This window comes from Triturus cristatus, chromosome 1_2 (assembly GCF_964204655.1).
Source record: "Triturus cristatus chromosome 1_2, aTriCri1.1, whole genome shotgun sequence".
Classification (NCBI taxonomy): Eukaryota; Metazoa; Chordata; class Amphibia; order Caudata; family Salamandridae; genus Triturus; species Triturus cristatus.
In genome coordinates, this window is record NC_140580.1 from 845,124,955 (window position 1) to 845,140,775 (window position 15,821).

General features: G+C 40.2%; 1 protein-coding gene across 1 annotated transcript in view; it reads left to right on the top strand.

Annotated features, from left to right (window-relative positions):
* The first annotated feature begins 2,957 nt into the window (after positions 1-2,957).
* Positions 2,958-15,821, top strand: part of TAS1R1 (taste 1 receptor member 1) — a 159,251-nt gene continuing 146,387 nt past the window's right edge. The window contains exon 1 of the mRNA XM_085615220.1: positions 2,958-3,228. Within this exon, the coding sequence (XP_085471346.1) occupies positions 2,965-3,228 (264 nt within the window). The 5' untranslated portion in view covers positions 2,958-2,964. The remainder of the gene's footprint in view (positions 3,229-15,821) is intronic.

Below are 15,821 nucleotides of genomic sequence, written 5' to 3' on the forward strand. Positions count from 1 at the left end.
ATTCAGATATGTCACACATTTGCCATAAATTCTGAATGTTAGCACTCTAGTTGCTCATTAGATCACTGTAGTAAAGCTACTGCTCACCACGGAAGTGCATGTTTCAGTCTGCATATCAGAATTTTTTAATGAAATAGAAGAGGATTTGAGAAGTCACTCAAAATGTGCCCTATTTTTTCTTTCTTCAGCACTAATCATAATTTCTATGGCAAAATGAACCCCCTCATTGTGTTCCTTTTTAAATTAAATGTTTTAAGTGTTACCAGTTTGTTCCAATCAAGATGGCTTCAGGAGTGCCATACTTTTGTCATAAGTAAGACAGTAAGCGCTCTAGTTGTTCTTAAGAACACTCTGGGACATTCTGTCATTGGGCTATACTTGGGCTACATCTGGGTGATATTTGGGCTACATTTGGGCTCTTTTGTCTCTGGTGGCCATCTTGGGAGATTTATTTGTTATGAAGTTTCCTAATTTCCTCATTTACTACAGTCTCCTCAGTAGGAAATACTTTCAGTTTTTTACTTTGATTCCATCAAGAAGACATTCATATGTGTCACACATTTTCCATAAATTCTGAATGTTAGCACTCTAGTTGCTCATTAGATCACTGTAGTAAAGCTACTGCTCACCAGGCAAGTCTGCTGCTGGTATTCAAAGTGCATGTTTCAGTCTGCATGTCAGAATTTTTTTATGAAATAAAAGAGGAGTTCAGAAGTCAAAATGTGCCCTAGTTTTTCTTTCTGCAGCACTAATAATTTATATGGCAAAATGAACCCCCTAATTTTGTTCCTTTGTAAATTAATTGTTTTAAGTGTTACCACTTTATTCCGATCAAGATGGCTTCAGGTGTGCCATACTTTTGTCATAAGTAAGACTGTTAGCGCTCTAGTTGTTCTTTGGAGCACTCTGGGAAGCTGCAGTAGAACACAAAGGAATCAACTGACAGTCTCTGCCCTTGTTGGATGTACATGTTTTACTGAGAATGTCAGACTTCATTCTTACATGACTGAGAAAGATAATGTGAATTTACAGAAAATATGCTCTCAGTTTAGCTTATAGATCACCTTCCAAACCTCTGTGGGAAAAGCATGAGAAAATAGTTTTCTCTCAAACATGGTTCATGATATCACAGCAGAAGGCTTTTTCACATGGTAAAATCACCTTAGAACACACCACAATTCCTAAAATGAGTATGGTACCATCAACAAATGATTTATAATGTAACTAAAGTCTTAAAACCTTCTATTAACTGCAATGCTTTTTAATGAGGTGCTATCATGTATATTGGTCCCAAGATGGCTGTCAAAACTTCTTGGATGAAGTACTGACAGCCAATCAGATCTCACGATGAGATGTGTCGTTAGGCTCCGCCCATATATATATGTGATATTACTTTTGATTTTCTCAGGAACTACTGAACAGATTGACACCATATATGCAAAAGGCACATCCCTGAGCTGAGGAGTACCTCTCTGCCAAATTTCAAGTAATTCTGTTCAGCCGTTCGGGCTGTACCTTGGACTAAAGGTCCCTATGGAAAATTGCATGGGAAAAATGTGTTTTGGGACCCCCCTTTTTTCTCAGCCCCCGCTTGCCGAATCCCCCCGAGACTTTCAGGGTAGGAGCGGAGCGTAGCGCCCCACCTATTTTGAGAAATTCGCGAGGATTCGTCGACCGGCGCCAAAGTTATTCAAAATAGAATGTTGAGGTTTTCCTATGGAAACGTGGTCCTAACTATAACTACCTACTGGCGACCGCCAGTAGGTAATATATATATATATATATATATATATATATATATATATATATATACATGTAATTTAATGTTACAAAAAGTGTAAACAAATAAAAAAAGAACATTTACGATACAATATTTTAATAACTTATTTAATTTACAAATAAATGTAACATTAATGTTTTTTAAATGAGATATATTAATTTAATTGAATTCTGTATATAATGTTTGTAATTTTTACAGCATAATAAATGAATATAAACATTTTACTTAGATGCAATTTTTTAAAGAAAACAAAATATATATTTTTATTTAGTTTTATATTTAAATAAATAAATATTGAATTCAAAATTAAGTTAATAGAAGTGTAGCCTGTTTGAATATTGTTCTACATTTTAAAAAAACACACATTTACATTAATATTTAACAAAACATACTATTACAATTTCTTTTTAAGTGTAATAAACATTTTCCCTAGATTTTACCATAGGGAGATCTCTGCCCCTGTGGGGGAGAACTCCGCCTACGTGTGAAATGATATTAATATTAACTTTACACCTGTAAATTTGTCTCCGTACCGGGTTTCGGGGTATGGAGACATGTAAGTCTACGATCTGTAGTAAATTTATACCCGTAAATGTTGAATAGCTAAAAGTAGCACATTTACTAAGTATACGAGTAATATACACGTAGATTTCTTCACGTATAAAATTGCCTTTGTGAATAAGTCCCAATATGTTCTTCAGAAGATTGTTTTGGCTTTGTTTTAGCAGTGACAAAATCAAGTGCCAAGGGGTATTTATAACTTGCACTCAGGAGTCCCTATGCCTCACTCACCCAAATATCCTGTGTCTTTGCTGACCAAGAGGATTTGTGTCTTTCAGACTATTGTTTATCAATATAGAATTAACCAATGATACTTTCAAAAGATGCAACCTCAATACATACAAAAAATGTCACCTGCTTGTAGAATGATTTTTTTTCCTGTAAGTAAAAAATATTATAGACTGACAGGTAGTGACACCAAAAGGTGACTGTGTTCATAGACAATTTGGTGGCTGAAAAGCCTGCTAAGGGGTTTATTGTAGGAGTTATGATTGTTAGTATTGTAGTTCTGTATGGCATGCATTCAACAGAGTAATGGAAGAACTCTGTGTACAAGCCTATTTTTGTCCTAATTTTGTAGAAGGGGTTCCTTTGATGACCATGGGTATCACCTATTTCAAGCAATGAGGTTTGCCATTGAAGAAGTGAACAACTCTAGTGTCCTGCTCCCTGATGTCACCTTGGGCTATGAGATATTTGACACCTGTTCAGAGTCAGCAAGTGTGTTTGCGGCATTGAATATCCTCACTGAATGCACAAGGCCTTATGTGAAAATACAGAACAGCTACGTCAAATACCGACCCAAGGTCATGGCACTGATTGGTCCAGATAGCAGCACCCTCACTTCCACCACATCAAGCATCCTCAGCAACTTTCTAATGCCACAGGTGAGTGTTTGTGTGAATGGGAATGCACCAGCCTGCCATAGTTTACAACTGCTAGTAAGTCTCAAACTCTTAACACAGATTCAATTACTGTTCTGATTACATTTGAAATGTGTATTTTTCTGAGTTTGTTTTATGGGTCCTCAGATTACTCAAGACACCTGTTTAATTACACAACAAAAAGACAATGCAAACCATCATGCTTTTTCACAGGAATGTATATTTATCATAGTAGGAGTTTCTGCTGAGGTGTCTTTCACAACCGCACTGTGTTCTTTAATGAAGAATTAGAGTTCCTAGGAAAGCCTGTGGTCAATAAAGGTGGGAATAAAATGTTTTTTTGCTTGTGTCTACTTTGCAATATACTAGCTCTGTCAGTATGTGGACTAAAGGGCAGAATTAATGGACTGCAGCGTGATATACAGGTTACAGCACCAGTTTCTGCACCCCCTCATTCCCACAGAATATACAGAAAGATCTCACAACTGACATTTGAATGAATCAGTGAGTGATCATGCCCACTATATATATATATATATATATGTATATATATATATATATATATGTATATATATATATATATATATATATATATATATATATATATATATATATATATATATATATATATATTCACTGAAAAAACCATAGGTTTCACACATGTTATAGTTAGCGGAAATTTTACTGATAAAAAACCAATGAAATTCCCCCGTTATAGTTAGTGCAGGCAACTATAACTCACGCGACCGCAATCCTCTGCTGATGCTAATACTGTATTTAGACACTTATTTGCCCATGTCTTCTTCCATACATTTTTAGCTATACATATATTACAAATATTTTTTTTTCATAAAGACACATATGTCATCAGCAGAAGATTGCGGTCGCGTGAGTTATAGTTGCCTGCACTAACTATAATGGGGGAATTTCATTGGTTTTTTATCAGTAAAATTTCCGCTAACTATAGCATGTGTGAAACCTATGGTTTTTTCAGTGAATTTGCAAGGTTTTTTAAATGCTAATTCCTAACTATAACGTGTGTGAAACCTATGGTTTTTTCAGTGAATTTGTGCGTTTTTTTAAATGCTAAGTTACTTTACGCCATTCGTGGCGTGCGCGCCCACTTAACGCAGTTCGTTCTGTGCGCGCACGGTGCGCTTCGAGCACCGTGCGCGCACAGTGAGCATGCGGTGTGCTTCACGCACCGCGCGCCCACTTTACGCAGTTAGTGCCGTGCATGCACGGTGGGCACGCGGTGCGCTATGCGCACCGCGTGCCCACGTTACGCTAGATGGGCCATGTACGCACGATGCGCTTCGCGCACCGTGCGCACATGGAGGACATATGATGCACTTCGTTTTGAAAGGTAATATTGTAATTTTTCGTATTTTTTATAAGCCATGCACAAATGGTGCCCTTCGGGCACCATTTGCACACAGGGTGGAGAGAGTGTGGATAATTTTTTTTTTTTATTATTTTTTTTTATTATTCTAGTTTATCTCATTGGTAATAAGCCATGCACAATTGGTGCCCTTCGGGCACCAATTGCACACGGGGTGGAGAGAGTGTGGATAATTTTTTTTTTTTAAAATTTTTAACCGTACGCGTACGGTAAGCGTAATCGGCGAAATTACCGAAAAAATTAAAATTCCGTTTTTGGCCTTGGGGGATCTTTGGGGACTCCCTCAACATGGCTATGTGTGTGGGAGCTGTCTAAACAGCCCCTTTACATGTTTTTGGGCTTTATATTTTAAAAATCACTCTCAGTGCGAGAGAGAAAATGGCGGCCGCCGCTTCCTGGTTTCGGCCGATTCAAATGTTTACTTAGATCTAAGAGCCAATCAGAATCGCGCTCGCGCACGCCACCGTACGCGTACCGTAAGCGCACCGTAAGCTGGCTCAGATATATATATTGATTTAAAGGCTATTTTCTCAGAATCTACTGAACAGATTTACACCAAACCTACAAAAGGCACTTCCTTGACCAGAGGACTACCTCTCTGCCAAATTTCTAGTAATTCTGTTCAGCCGTTCGGGCTGTAGCCCTGTCTAAAGGGCCTATGGAAAAATGCATGGGAAAAACGCGTTTTGGGACCCCCCTTTTATCTCAGCCCCCGCTTGACGAATCCCCCCGAGACTTTCAGGGTAGGAGCAGAGCGTAGCGCCCCACCTATTTTGAAAAATTCGCGAGGATTCGTCGACCGGCGCCAAAGTTATTCAAAATAGAATGTTGCGGATTTCCTATGGAAACGTGGTCCTAACTATAACTACCTACTGGCGACCGCCAGTAGGTAATATATATATATATATATATATTCACTTAAAAAACCATAGGTTTCACGCATGTTATAGTTAGCTGTACATTTCACTCGTAAAAAACCAATGAAATTCCACGTTATAGTTAGATCAGGTAACTATAACTTGCGCGCCCACAATAAACTGCTGATGACGTCACATATTACATCACTCATGACATGGTCAGTGACATCACTCATGACATCACTGATGACATCTGAAATTACACATTGTGGATTGCGGTCGCGCAAGTTATAGTTACCTGATCTAACTATAACGTGGAATTTCATTGGTTTTTTACGAGTGAAATGTACAGCTAACTATAACATGTGTGAAACCTATGGTTTTTTAAGTGAATTTGCAAGGTTTTGTAAATGATAATTCCTAACTATAACGTGTGTGAAACCTATGGTTTTTTCAGTGAATTTGTACGGTTTTTTAAATGCTAAGTTATGTATTTATTTATTTATTTTTTCTGGTTTTTCACTGTGCGCACACCCTGCGCGCACGGTGCGCTTCGCGCACCGTGCGCAGTCCATGCCGTGCGCGCCTCGCCTTTTTTTACACAGTAACATTTGTTTTTTTCTCCCTTGTGGGTCCTTTAATTTATTTAATAAATGTGATTGTTACTTCTTTATTTTTTTTTTATTTTTTTTTTCCCGTGCGCGTACGGTAAGCTTACCGTACGCGCACTCCGCGATTTTTTTTTAAAATTATTAAATGTATTTTTCGTACTTTTGGGTCCTTCTTGGACCCCCTGACAAACACTAGGGGGTCTGCAACTCTCTTCGTTGCCCCCTTTTCACATTCCCCACCTTTGTTTCTCAGTGCGAGAGACAGAAAATGGCGGCCGACACTTCCTGATTTCGACCGATTTGAATGTTTACAGTCATGTAACCACCAATCAGAATTGAGCTCGCGCACGGCACCGTACGCGTACGGTAAGCTTACGGTAAGCGCACGGAGCGCGCTTACAGATATATATATATTGATTTAAATGCTATTTTCTCAGGACCTAATGAACAGATTTACACCAGACCTACAAAAGGCACATCCTTGACCTGAGGACTACCTCTCTGCCAAATTTCAAGTAATTCTGTTCAGCCGTTCGGGCTGTAGCTCGGACTAAAGGTCCTATGGGAAAATGCATGGGGAAAACGCGTTTTGGGACCCCCCTTTTTTCTCAGCCCCCGCTTGGCGAATCCCCCCGAGACTTTCAGGGTAGGAGCGGAGCGTAGCGCCCCATTAGTTTTGAAAATTTCGCGAGGATTCGTCGACCGGCGCCAAAGTTATTCCAAATAGAATGTTGCGGATTTCCTATGGAAACACGGTCCTAACTATAACTATCTACTGGCGACCGCCAGTAGATAATTTATATATATATATATATATATATATATATATATATATATATATATAGTGGGCATGATCACTGATTAAGGCTCACTGGGAGCTGAAACGCCACAGATGTCGCCGCCCCCTGGATGTTAATAAAAAGAACCTGTGCCCCAAGTAGAGTTTATGCAAAAGAAACAGAAACAAAAGAAACATGCGCAAGAGAAACAGAGGCAGTTCGGGCTGGACTGTTCCCACAAGGAACAGGGTCAAGACTGATTTGCATATGGCTGGGCCCAAACTGGGGTGATGTGGTGAGCAAAAGAATGATGGATTAAACCTAGATCTTTGTGACTGGGGGTGAATGTTTACATTGTCCAGCATTCCGTCTATCAATTGTTTCTTTTGCATTTGTCGCCCTAAGTGGGAAGGGTATGCCCAGACGTGGGTCCCATGCTTACTACACCACTGGATTCAAGCTAGCCTGTCTGAATAAGGGTGATGCCCTGAAGAAGGGTGATGCCCTGAAACCGGTCCCAGGATACTTGTTTCCGGTCCAGGGAGGAGCTGGCTTGGCAGTTCGGGCTGGACTGTTCCCATAGGAAAAGGGTCAAGACTGATTTGCATTTGGCTGGATCCAAACTGGGGTGGTGTGTTGAGCAAAAGAATGATGGATTAAACCCAGATCTTTGTGACTGGGGGTGAATGTTTGCATTGTCCAGCATTCTGTCCATCAATTGTTTCTTTTCCAAGTAGAGTTCAAGCGTCCTTCTTGTGATATATACATATATACATCATACTCCTACTATGCGTTCCCTAGATGCCTAGTATATATGTGTTCTGACAGGAATCCTCCATTAGATGATCCAACCCCATTACCTGAAGATGATCTATGGAAAGCTCTGTCACCTTATGGATGAAAACAAATAACATTTGCACAATGTGTGTCGAGGCCTTGTACGTGGTGTTAAAGGTGCCGTGATAATGTCCGTACAAAGCGGAATCTGTAAGCAATGTAGTTTCAGAGAAACTAATCCTGCATTGTCACACAATCAAATGTGTGTCGAAAGTTATCGTGTGAAAGAGAAGGCAACTTAGGAAACGTGTATCTGGTAACAATTGCAGCGTTTCTCCCCAAGCCTCACTAAGACACATGACAAGGCGGAGCAGTTACAGTCCAGCCCTCGGGGACACTATAAAGAGGTGAGATGTGTCACTACAGACCTTATTGAAGGGCCTAGTCTTGTTGACTCAGCATTTTTAGGTCTGGCATAGAGATGGACAACAATAAAACAACATCTAGACACAGCACTAATCTGCACCCCAAAGGACACATTGAGTCCCAAAAAATATAATATCCAAGAAAGAAATAACTCAAACAGATGGGCTCACCAACAAAAGATATTGGCACTATGAAGTTTCAACTTCTGCCTTCCGTGGGTAGTGCAAGACTGTTTGCTTAATGACTGTGACACCTGGTATTTCCACAGGCTTCTCAATTACTGTGGTACTTGATATGAGGACAAATAACCCAGAGGTAATGATTTAACTCATTCTCAAGGAGGTTCAGCAGTGGATGACTACTTGGGTCAGGTTGCAGGTTGCTTCAACTGTGGAGCCAGCAAGTTTCTTTGGTGGGGACGAGCTAGGAACTAGCCGATTTGTTTGTATTCTGGATGGTAAGCCTACAGGGATTTTGGTTCTTACATTAAAAAAAATATGGCACTGATAAACATCACTTCACTGTGTGAGGAGTTGATGTCAGACAAATGTTGCTTAAGTAATGAAATTGTATTAAAAAAAACAGAGGCTATGTGATAAAGAAGGGAAATGTAACTTTTATGTTCTCGGAATAGTTGTAGAATTTAGGTTACATCATTTTGCATTCAAGTCTGACACAAGATTTGCAGCTTTGGGCAGTTAGTGCATATTGTTTGGGTGAGTGAAGATTTAGGGCCTCATTACAAGTAAAGGTGCTATTTATCACACCTGGTAAATAACGATACCCTGGGGTTTGTTATTTACCGGGTACGATAATTAGCACCAATTGCGAGTTATTGGGGAATAACATGCAGGTTTTGGTGTATAACACACCAAAATTCGCTTGGCACAGTAAATACCATACATATTTCCCCTGTTAAATTCTGTAAGGTTTTAACTGCCAAACTTCAACAAATAAAAAACAAACTCATAATTCCATCCCATGCATGAACAGGGGTTAACTAAAAGGATGGAATTACCCACCCCATTTGTAAACAGGTCTTTAGCTTCTAATCTTCTTTTATTCTTATGTGTGAGGTGAATATGCCATGTTACATCGCATGCGTTACAACGCGGTCGTTACAAAAACCGTGTTGTCACAACGCATAACATTACATCGCAAGTCATTTCTACGACTTGCTGTAGGAGGCGCGCTGGATTTAGGAATAGTATAATTTACTATTCCAACTCCAGCCTGCACAACAGTAGGGAAGGTGTTGGAATAGTAAATTATTCTATTCCTTAGTTTAGAGCACCCCCTACAGCAAGTTGTAGAAACGACTTGCGTTGTAATGGTTAGCGTTGTAACAACGCAGTCGTTGTAACAACCGCGTTGTAATTGAATGCATTGTACCGCATGCGATGTAAACGCTGCTTCTCAGTTGAGGTGTGAGGTAATGCAGGCATGTGAGTAGAGTTTGAGTGCCGCAGATAGTATGTATATGTGTGTTTGTGTGCATTCTGTTCTCCTGTGTTGTAAATTAGCTGGTTGTCTCCTCTCTGTGTATATTTGTGATTGTGCATGTGTTCAAGCATGAGCTAAGCGAACAGCCCATTTGTCAGGGTTTGCTGCTGGAGAGGGAGTCTTTACATAAGTTAGAGTAAGAGATTTTGTTGCATATTTGCTTTTGCATTGTTTTATGTGCATGACTGTATAAGTCCCTATGCTGAAAGAGGTTGATTGTGGTTGTAGGCCCTGCACATGTCGCAAAGAGACAAAGGATCTGTGACACTGTGGTAATGGTATTGCTTGGATTACTTCGCGGTACAAAAGGGGGTGGTGATGGATGGAGCATCAGAACCAATCAAACACTCACACCCAGTCAACAGATCTGGGTTTGATGCATCACCGTTCTTTAGCCCACTCTGCCACCCCAGTTCAGACATGGCCATATGCAAATCAGTCTGACCCTGTGCCTCATGGGAACAGTCCAGCCCGAACTGCCAAGCCATGCCTTCCCTGGACCGGAAACAAGCTTCCTAGGACCGGTTTCTATCATTTCAGCCGTCTTCAGCCAGGCTTGCTTGAATCCAGTGGCAAAGTGAGCAAGGGACTCACGTCTGAGCATACCCTGCCAACTTATGGCGAACAAAGCGGTACAAAAAGGGGTGGTGATGGACGGAGCATCAGAACCAATCAAACACTCACACCCAGTCAACAGATCTGGGTTTGATCCATCACCGTCCCTTCAGCCCACTCTGCCACCCCAGTTCAGACATGGCCATATGCAAATCAGTCTGACCCTGTGCCTCATGGGAACAGTCCAGCCCGAACTGCCAAGCCATGCCTTCCCTGGACCGGAAACAAGCTTCCTAGGACCGGTTTCTGGCATTTCAGCCGTCTTCAGCCAGGCTTGCTTGAATCCAAATGGCAAAGTGAGCAAGAGACTCACGTCTGAGCATACCCTGCCAACTTATGGCAAACAAAGCGGTACAAAAGGGGGTGGTGATAGACGGAGCATCAGAACCAATCAAACACTCACACCTAGTCAACAGATCTGGGTTTGATCCATCACCGTTCTTTAGCCCACTCTGCCACCCCAGTTCAGACATGGCCATATGCAAATCAGTCTGACCCTGTGCCTCATGGGAACAGTCCAGCCCGAACTGCCAAGCCATGCCTTCCCTGGACCGGAAACAAGCTTCCTAGGACCTCTTTCTGGCATTTCAGCCGTCTTCAGCCAGGCTTGCTTGAATCCAGTGGCAAAGTGAGCAAGGGACTCACGTCTGAGCATACCCTGCCAACTTATGGCGAACAAAGCGGTACTTACCAGTAATCTTTTTTACTCCAAGTCGTAGTATTCCTTGTCAAAGTCCTTATTATTGAGGCTCTAGCCTCCAATGTAGACCGTCTCAGAAATTATTCTGCAAATCCTTATAAAACATGAGGGCTGAACTCACACCTCCATTAACTGTTAACATAAAAGAAGGACTAACCCTTCCCACATCCTGTTTATTACAAGCAGAAAACAATATAGGCACATAGACCGTATAAAGAATTGGGAGGGTGGGTGGGAATGTAGGAATGTGATGAGTAATACTACAACACGGATTAATGAAGATTACCATTAAGTAATTCAAGCATGTCTTCCTCATCCCAGTCCTTACTAATAGGGATTTATCCGAGCTATCCTCCCTTATACGGTCATATAAGAAAAAAGAACTTGAGGCTTAAAAAATGCAACACCCAGTGTCTTTATTTTGATACAATCTTAATCCAGTACTGCTGAAAGAACACCTGAACCAATTGCAGTAGACTGTAACCTGCCAAATGTAGTCTATAATGCGAGACAAATGTATTTTGGGAAGGCCCAAGTAGTCGCATTGCAAATGTCATTGATTGACACACCGTTATACACTGCCTCTGAAGCAGACTTAGCTCCTGTTGACTTTCTCTTTACTGAATCTAAAGGGGAGGAATCACATAAATCATAGGCAGTCAGAACAGTTTGCTTAAACCACCTACTCATTATAAAAGAATTTTGGTGAAGCCCCCTGTTGTAAATTCCAAAGGTTACAAATAGGAACTGGACATTTTTGTGCTCTGCTGAACGAACCTTATAGATAGATAATGCTCTTTGGAGGTCTAGTAAATAAGAGAAGAATTTTTACCTGAAGAAGGCTAGGGAAAAAAAACAGGCAAAAGAACTCTTCATTTAAATTACAAGAAGTAGACAGTTTTGGAAGAAAAGCTGGTTGAGTTCTCAGTACTGCTTTGTCTGGAAATAACGTAAGGTATTGTTCTTCCACCAGCAAAGCATTAATCTCCCCAAGTCTTCTACCAGACCTAATGGCAACTAGAGAAAACATTTTGATTGTTAAAAATTTCAATGACAAAGATTCCAGAGGTTCAAATGGAGGACCTTGTAGAACTTTAAGGACTAACTGAAGGTCCCAGCTGGGAATGGGAGAGTGGATCATGGGCATCGTATTTGAAAATTTCTTGAGCAGCCGAACAATTAGGTTTACAACCTCCAAAACTTCAGAATCCCTGAAAACCCTAATTGCTGCCCATTGGCATCGCAAGATGGAAACAGCAAGGTCTGGCAAAAACCCATCCCTTAAAAGTTCCAGACTAGTGTAGTAGAAAAGGTGACAAACCAAAACACCACACTTCAAACTTTTTCCAACTCCTGGAGTAATTTTTAAGAGTGGAAGGCCATCTGGACTGTTGAATCGTAGAGACCACCTCCTCAGGACAACCTTGGTTAGTTAGTCTTCAACTATCAATCTCCAAACTACTAGTTTTGGACGATCTAATTTCTAACAATAATGACAGTAGTGAGAATGTGCTGGCTAAAGCACAGCTGCATCCTCTGTCATAAAAAGAGTATATTACAACTCTAGAGAGGATATGCTGGCTAAAGCACAGCATCGTCCTCCTTTCATAGAAAAAGAATGGCACGCCAACCACTGCATTCTCCCCAATAAACCAGAACAGAGAGGATGCACAGACTAAAGCACAGCAGTGCCTCTCACAGAACCAAGGAGAACGAGCTACATAAAACATTTGCCCATAATTAAATATTAAAGACTATAAGCTGGGAAAAACTCAGTGATACTCTAAATTATCAAAACACCGTAAAGGAGGATGTACTTGTAAAGGCACAGCTACACCCGATAAAATCAATTACTTGAAGATGCACCGGTAACAATCTCGAACGCGTCTCCTCTAGCTGCTGCCTTTGTGAAAGGCAGAATTGGTTCCAAAACTAAAAACATCAGTATTAACAGTATAAAAACAATAAATAAAAATTAGCTTACCTATAGTATGGTCTCCCCGGAGACAAGAGAAAACAGGGTGGGGAAGGTTACTCCCTCTTTTATGTTTACAGATAATCGGGGTGGGGTGTCAGCGCTCAAGTTTTATTAGGATTTGTAGAATACAATTTGGGATAGTCTATGTTGGAAGTGGAGCAGCGCAATTTAGACTCCAGCCTTACATGTCATAGAAATGCAATTGTGTACTCGTAACTTACATTATATTCACTGTGTGCCGTAACTTACTTAACAAGAGTGAAGCATTTAAACGTATTGATGAAATGTATTCACTGTAGAGACTAGAGATTTGTGTGCATGTGCACTGTTGTTCAGTTTAAACATGAAAGCATGTATTCTTTATTCATGTTTTATACTTACACTTCAAGTTATATTTGCATGTATAAACATACTCTTTTGCTCACGTTTTACATTTATTTTTCAAATGCACATTCATATGTATAACCATGTATTCGAAATGTACATTAAAATGTTTAACTAAAATTAGCTTGACTACAGGCCTCAATTGAAACGCATTTTGCTTTGTCAGCATGTTTTCTCTTTTCCTTGCAGGTTTATTTTCAGGCCTTTTTTAGCTAGAGAAAGATTTATTGTATGTATTAGACTGCTGATAGAGAAGGAATAACTTGGCAGCGAAGGTGGAGAAACAACGGTTGAAAGAGGCCTTTTGTTCATCATGTACCAGGATGGCAAGATGTTCAAGGTTGAGAACCACAGTCTCAGTTGGATGTGTTGGGAAAAGTAATGTTGCAGATGAACTAAAGTAGTGACTTTATTGGCTCCTGGTGGTGTGAAGGAGATAAAGATGTTCCTGAATCTCCTGTTACCTTTACATAGGTGTTCACAAAGAGTTACCACAGATTCCCTTTAGACTTTGAGAGGTACAGACCTTTCTGCTTTCCTATTCTTGCAGGTGGGAAGCTTTATGCTAAACACCTATTTTCTTTTTCTAAGACTTCTACTGAGGTCTGATTATGCTGATACCTTCTATGCTCCTGATCTAGAGATCCTTGATAGATGACCCTATATTTTATCTATGTTTAGAGGAGAGAAGGGAAGTTTCTTTATGGAACACTAGTTTGCTTTAATCTTTGCCTATACAATTGTGATTATCGCAATTTGATATGTCTTTCTGTTGTGCCTCAACCTCTCGAGATATTTCAGCTTACCTATTGTACTCTTGCTTTATTGGACTTACTTTTCGGCATATATACTGGATTGGTTGGTAATCTGAATGAAACCCCTTTAACTATATTCTACGATTCCTGGTCCTTAGTGTGGAGTCACATCAGCTCCACAAGTTAAAATGTGTGGACGTTTTCTCCCTTTCAATGCTTCACATCAGCTAACAAAGGTCCATGTGACCAATGGGGAAAATCTTTGGTGACTCGACTAAGAGGTTACTTTGTACAGCCCAGTGCTTCATCAGAAGCTAGAACTTCATTAGTAAGGACTGGGACGAGGAAGAGAGAGGAGGAACTAAAGTGTGCAAGAGAGAGTAAATTGGTCAAGCATCTGTGAGAGAGTATGTGAGAACTCTGCTTTAGGGTGCAGAAAGTTATACTTTACATTTTTAAGAAAAAGTATTGTTATTAACATTTTTGAACTGGAAAAGAAAAAGTCTGGTACAGACAGGTAGCATTGTAATAAAAGATACAGATGCTTCAGAATATATTGAAGTAGTAGTAGTAATTCAGTACATTGGATGTAAGCATAGAGTTCCCAGGGGATAAGTAATGAGATCAGCTAGTGTACCTTTCCTGAATAGCGTAATGTTTGTTTTTTATTTGGAGTTGTATTCATAGTTCTTTTCGGATGTCTGTGCTGTGTGTTTCAGCACTATTTGTCAATGTTTCCTTTTATGACAAAAGAGATGAATTTTGACTATGACCTAGAGTACAATTTAATGGATAAATTCCTATCCCTGCACAAATAGGAGTTTGCAAAGAGTTCAAAATTCTGAATTGTGCAACAATTCTCACACTCCGCTATCTTCACCTGACAGGTCAAACTTGCAGTAGTTTATCATGGGTAGAGGCATGAAAAGAGGCAGAGCTCTAAGCACTCATTGGTTTAATTATTGATTCAACATGTTATGCCCCATTTGCAAGTGAAGAACTACATAGGATTTATTTGCTAAACCCAGTAAATACCTAACCTGAGGTAATGATACTTACAGAATGCAGTAACTGCCTCACCCACTTCTGGGCCACTAGAAATCAAAGCCTCCGTATCCGGTGTTTAACTTTGTCTGAAGAGGCCTTTTTTGCTTGTGTGGAGCATATGTTGTAAGTGTTCTATGCCTAGTGGTGTCCCTAGTGTGGGAGCCATGGTTTACGTAAAATATAAACAAATAAAAATAGTATAGAGTCACATACCACTAAAATTAGCTTACCTTCTTGCCTTGAGAACAACCGAGGCAGTAACAGAAGGAAAGAAAATACCATATTTGCAGTTCCGCTTCACCATCATCAACAGGAACCGCTCATCCGCAGATGCACCATCATAAAACCAAGGCATGAGACTATGTCTCACTGCTCAGCAGTTCAATCATAAGATCCATGCTGCACCAGAAAATGCAACTGGGTTGATACTAGCCCAAGCTCTGTAGGCCATCAATGGTAGGTCGCCAAGTACGCCTAACTGCCTTTTACGAGGAAATAACATTTCTAGCTATTCATGTGCCTTTCCCATGGAGACTGAAAAAAACCCAAATGTGCTGGAGTGCGTTGGTTATAGTTCAATCTCCCTTGATCGGAAACCGTTTTTTACAGGGTGAGGTGGTTGCAAGCATATCCACCACCTGTCTCCAGGGGTGGATAATACTTCAATAGATGTAGGAATGGTAAAAAAAAATAGGAAGTTGTGATGCTCTTATTGATGGTTCATAAGATAAATAACAACTTGGTATTTGATCATTTTCTAGC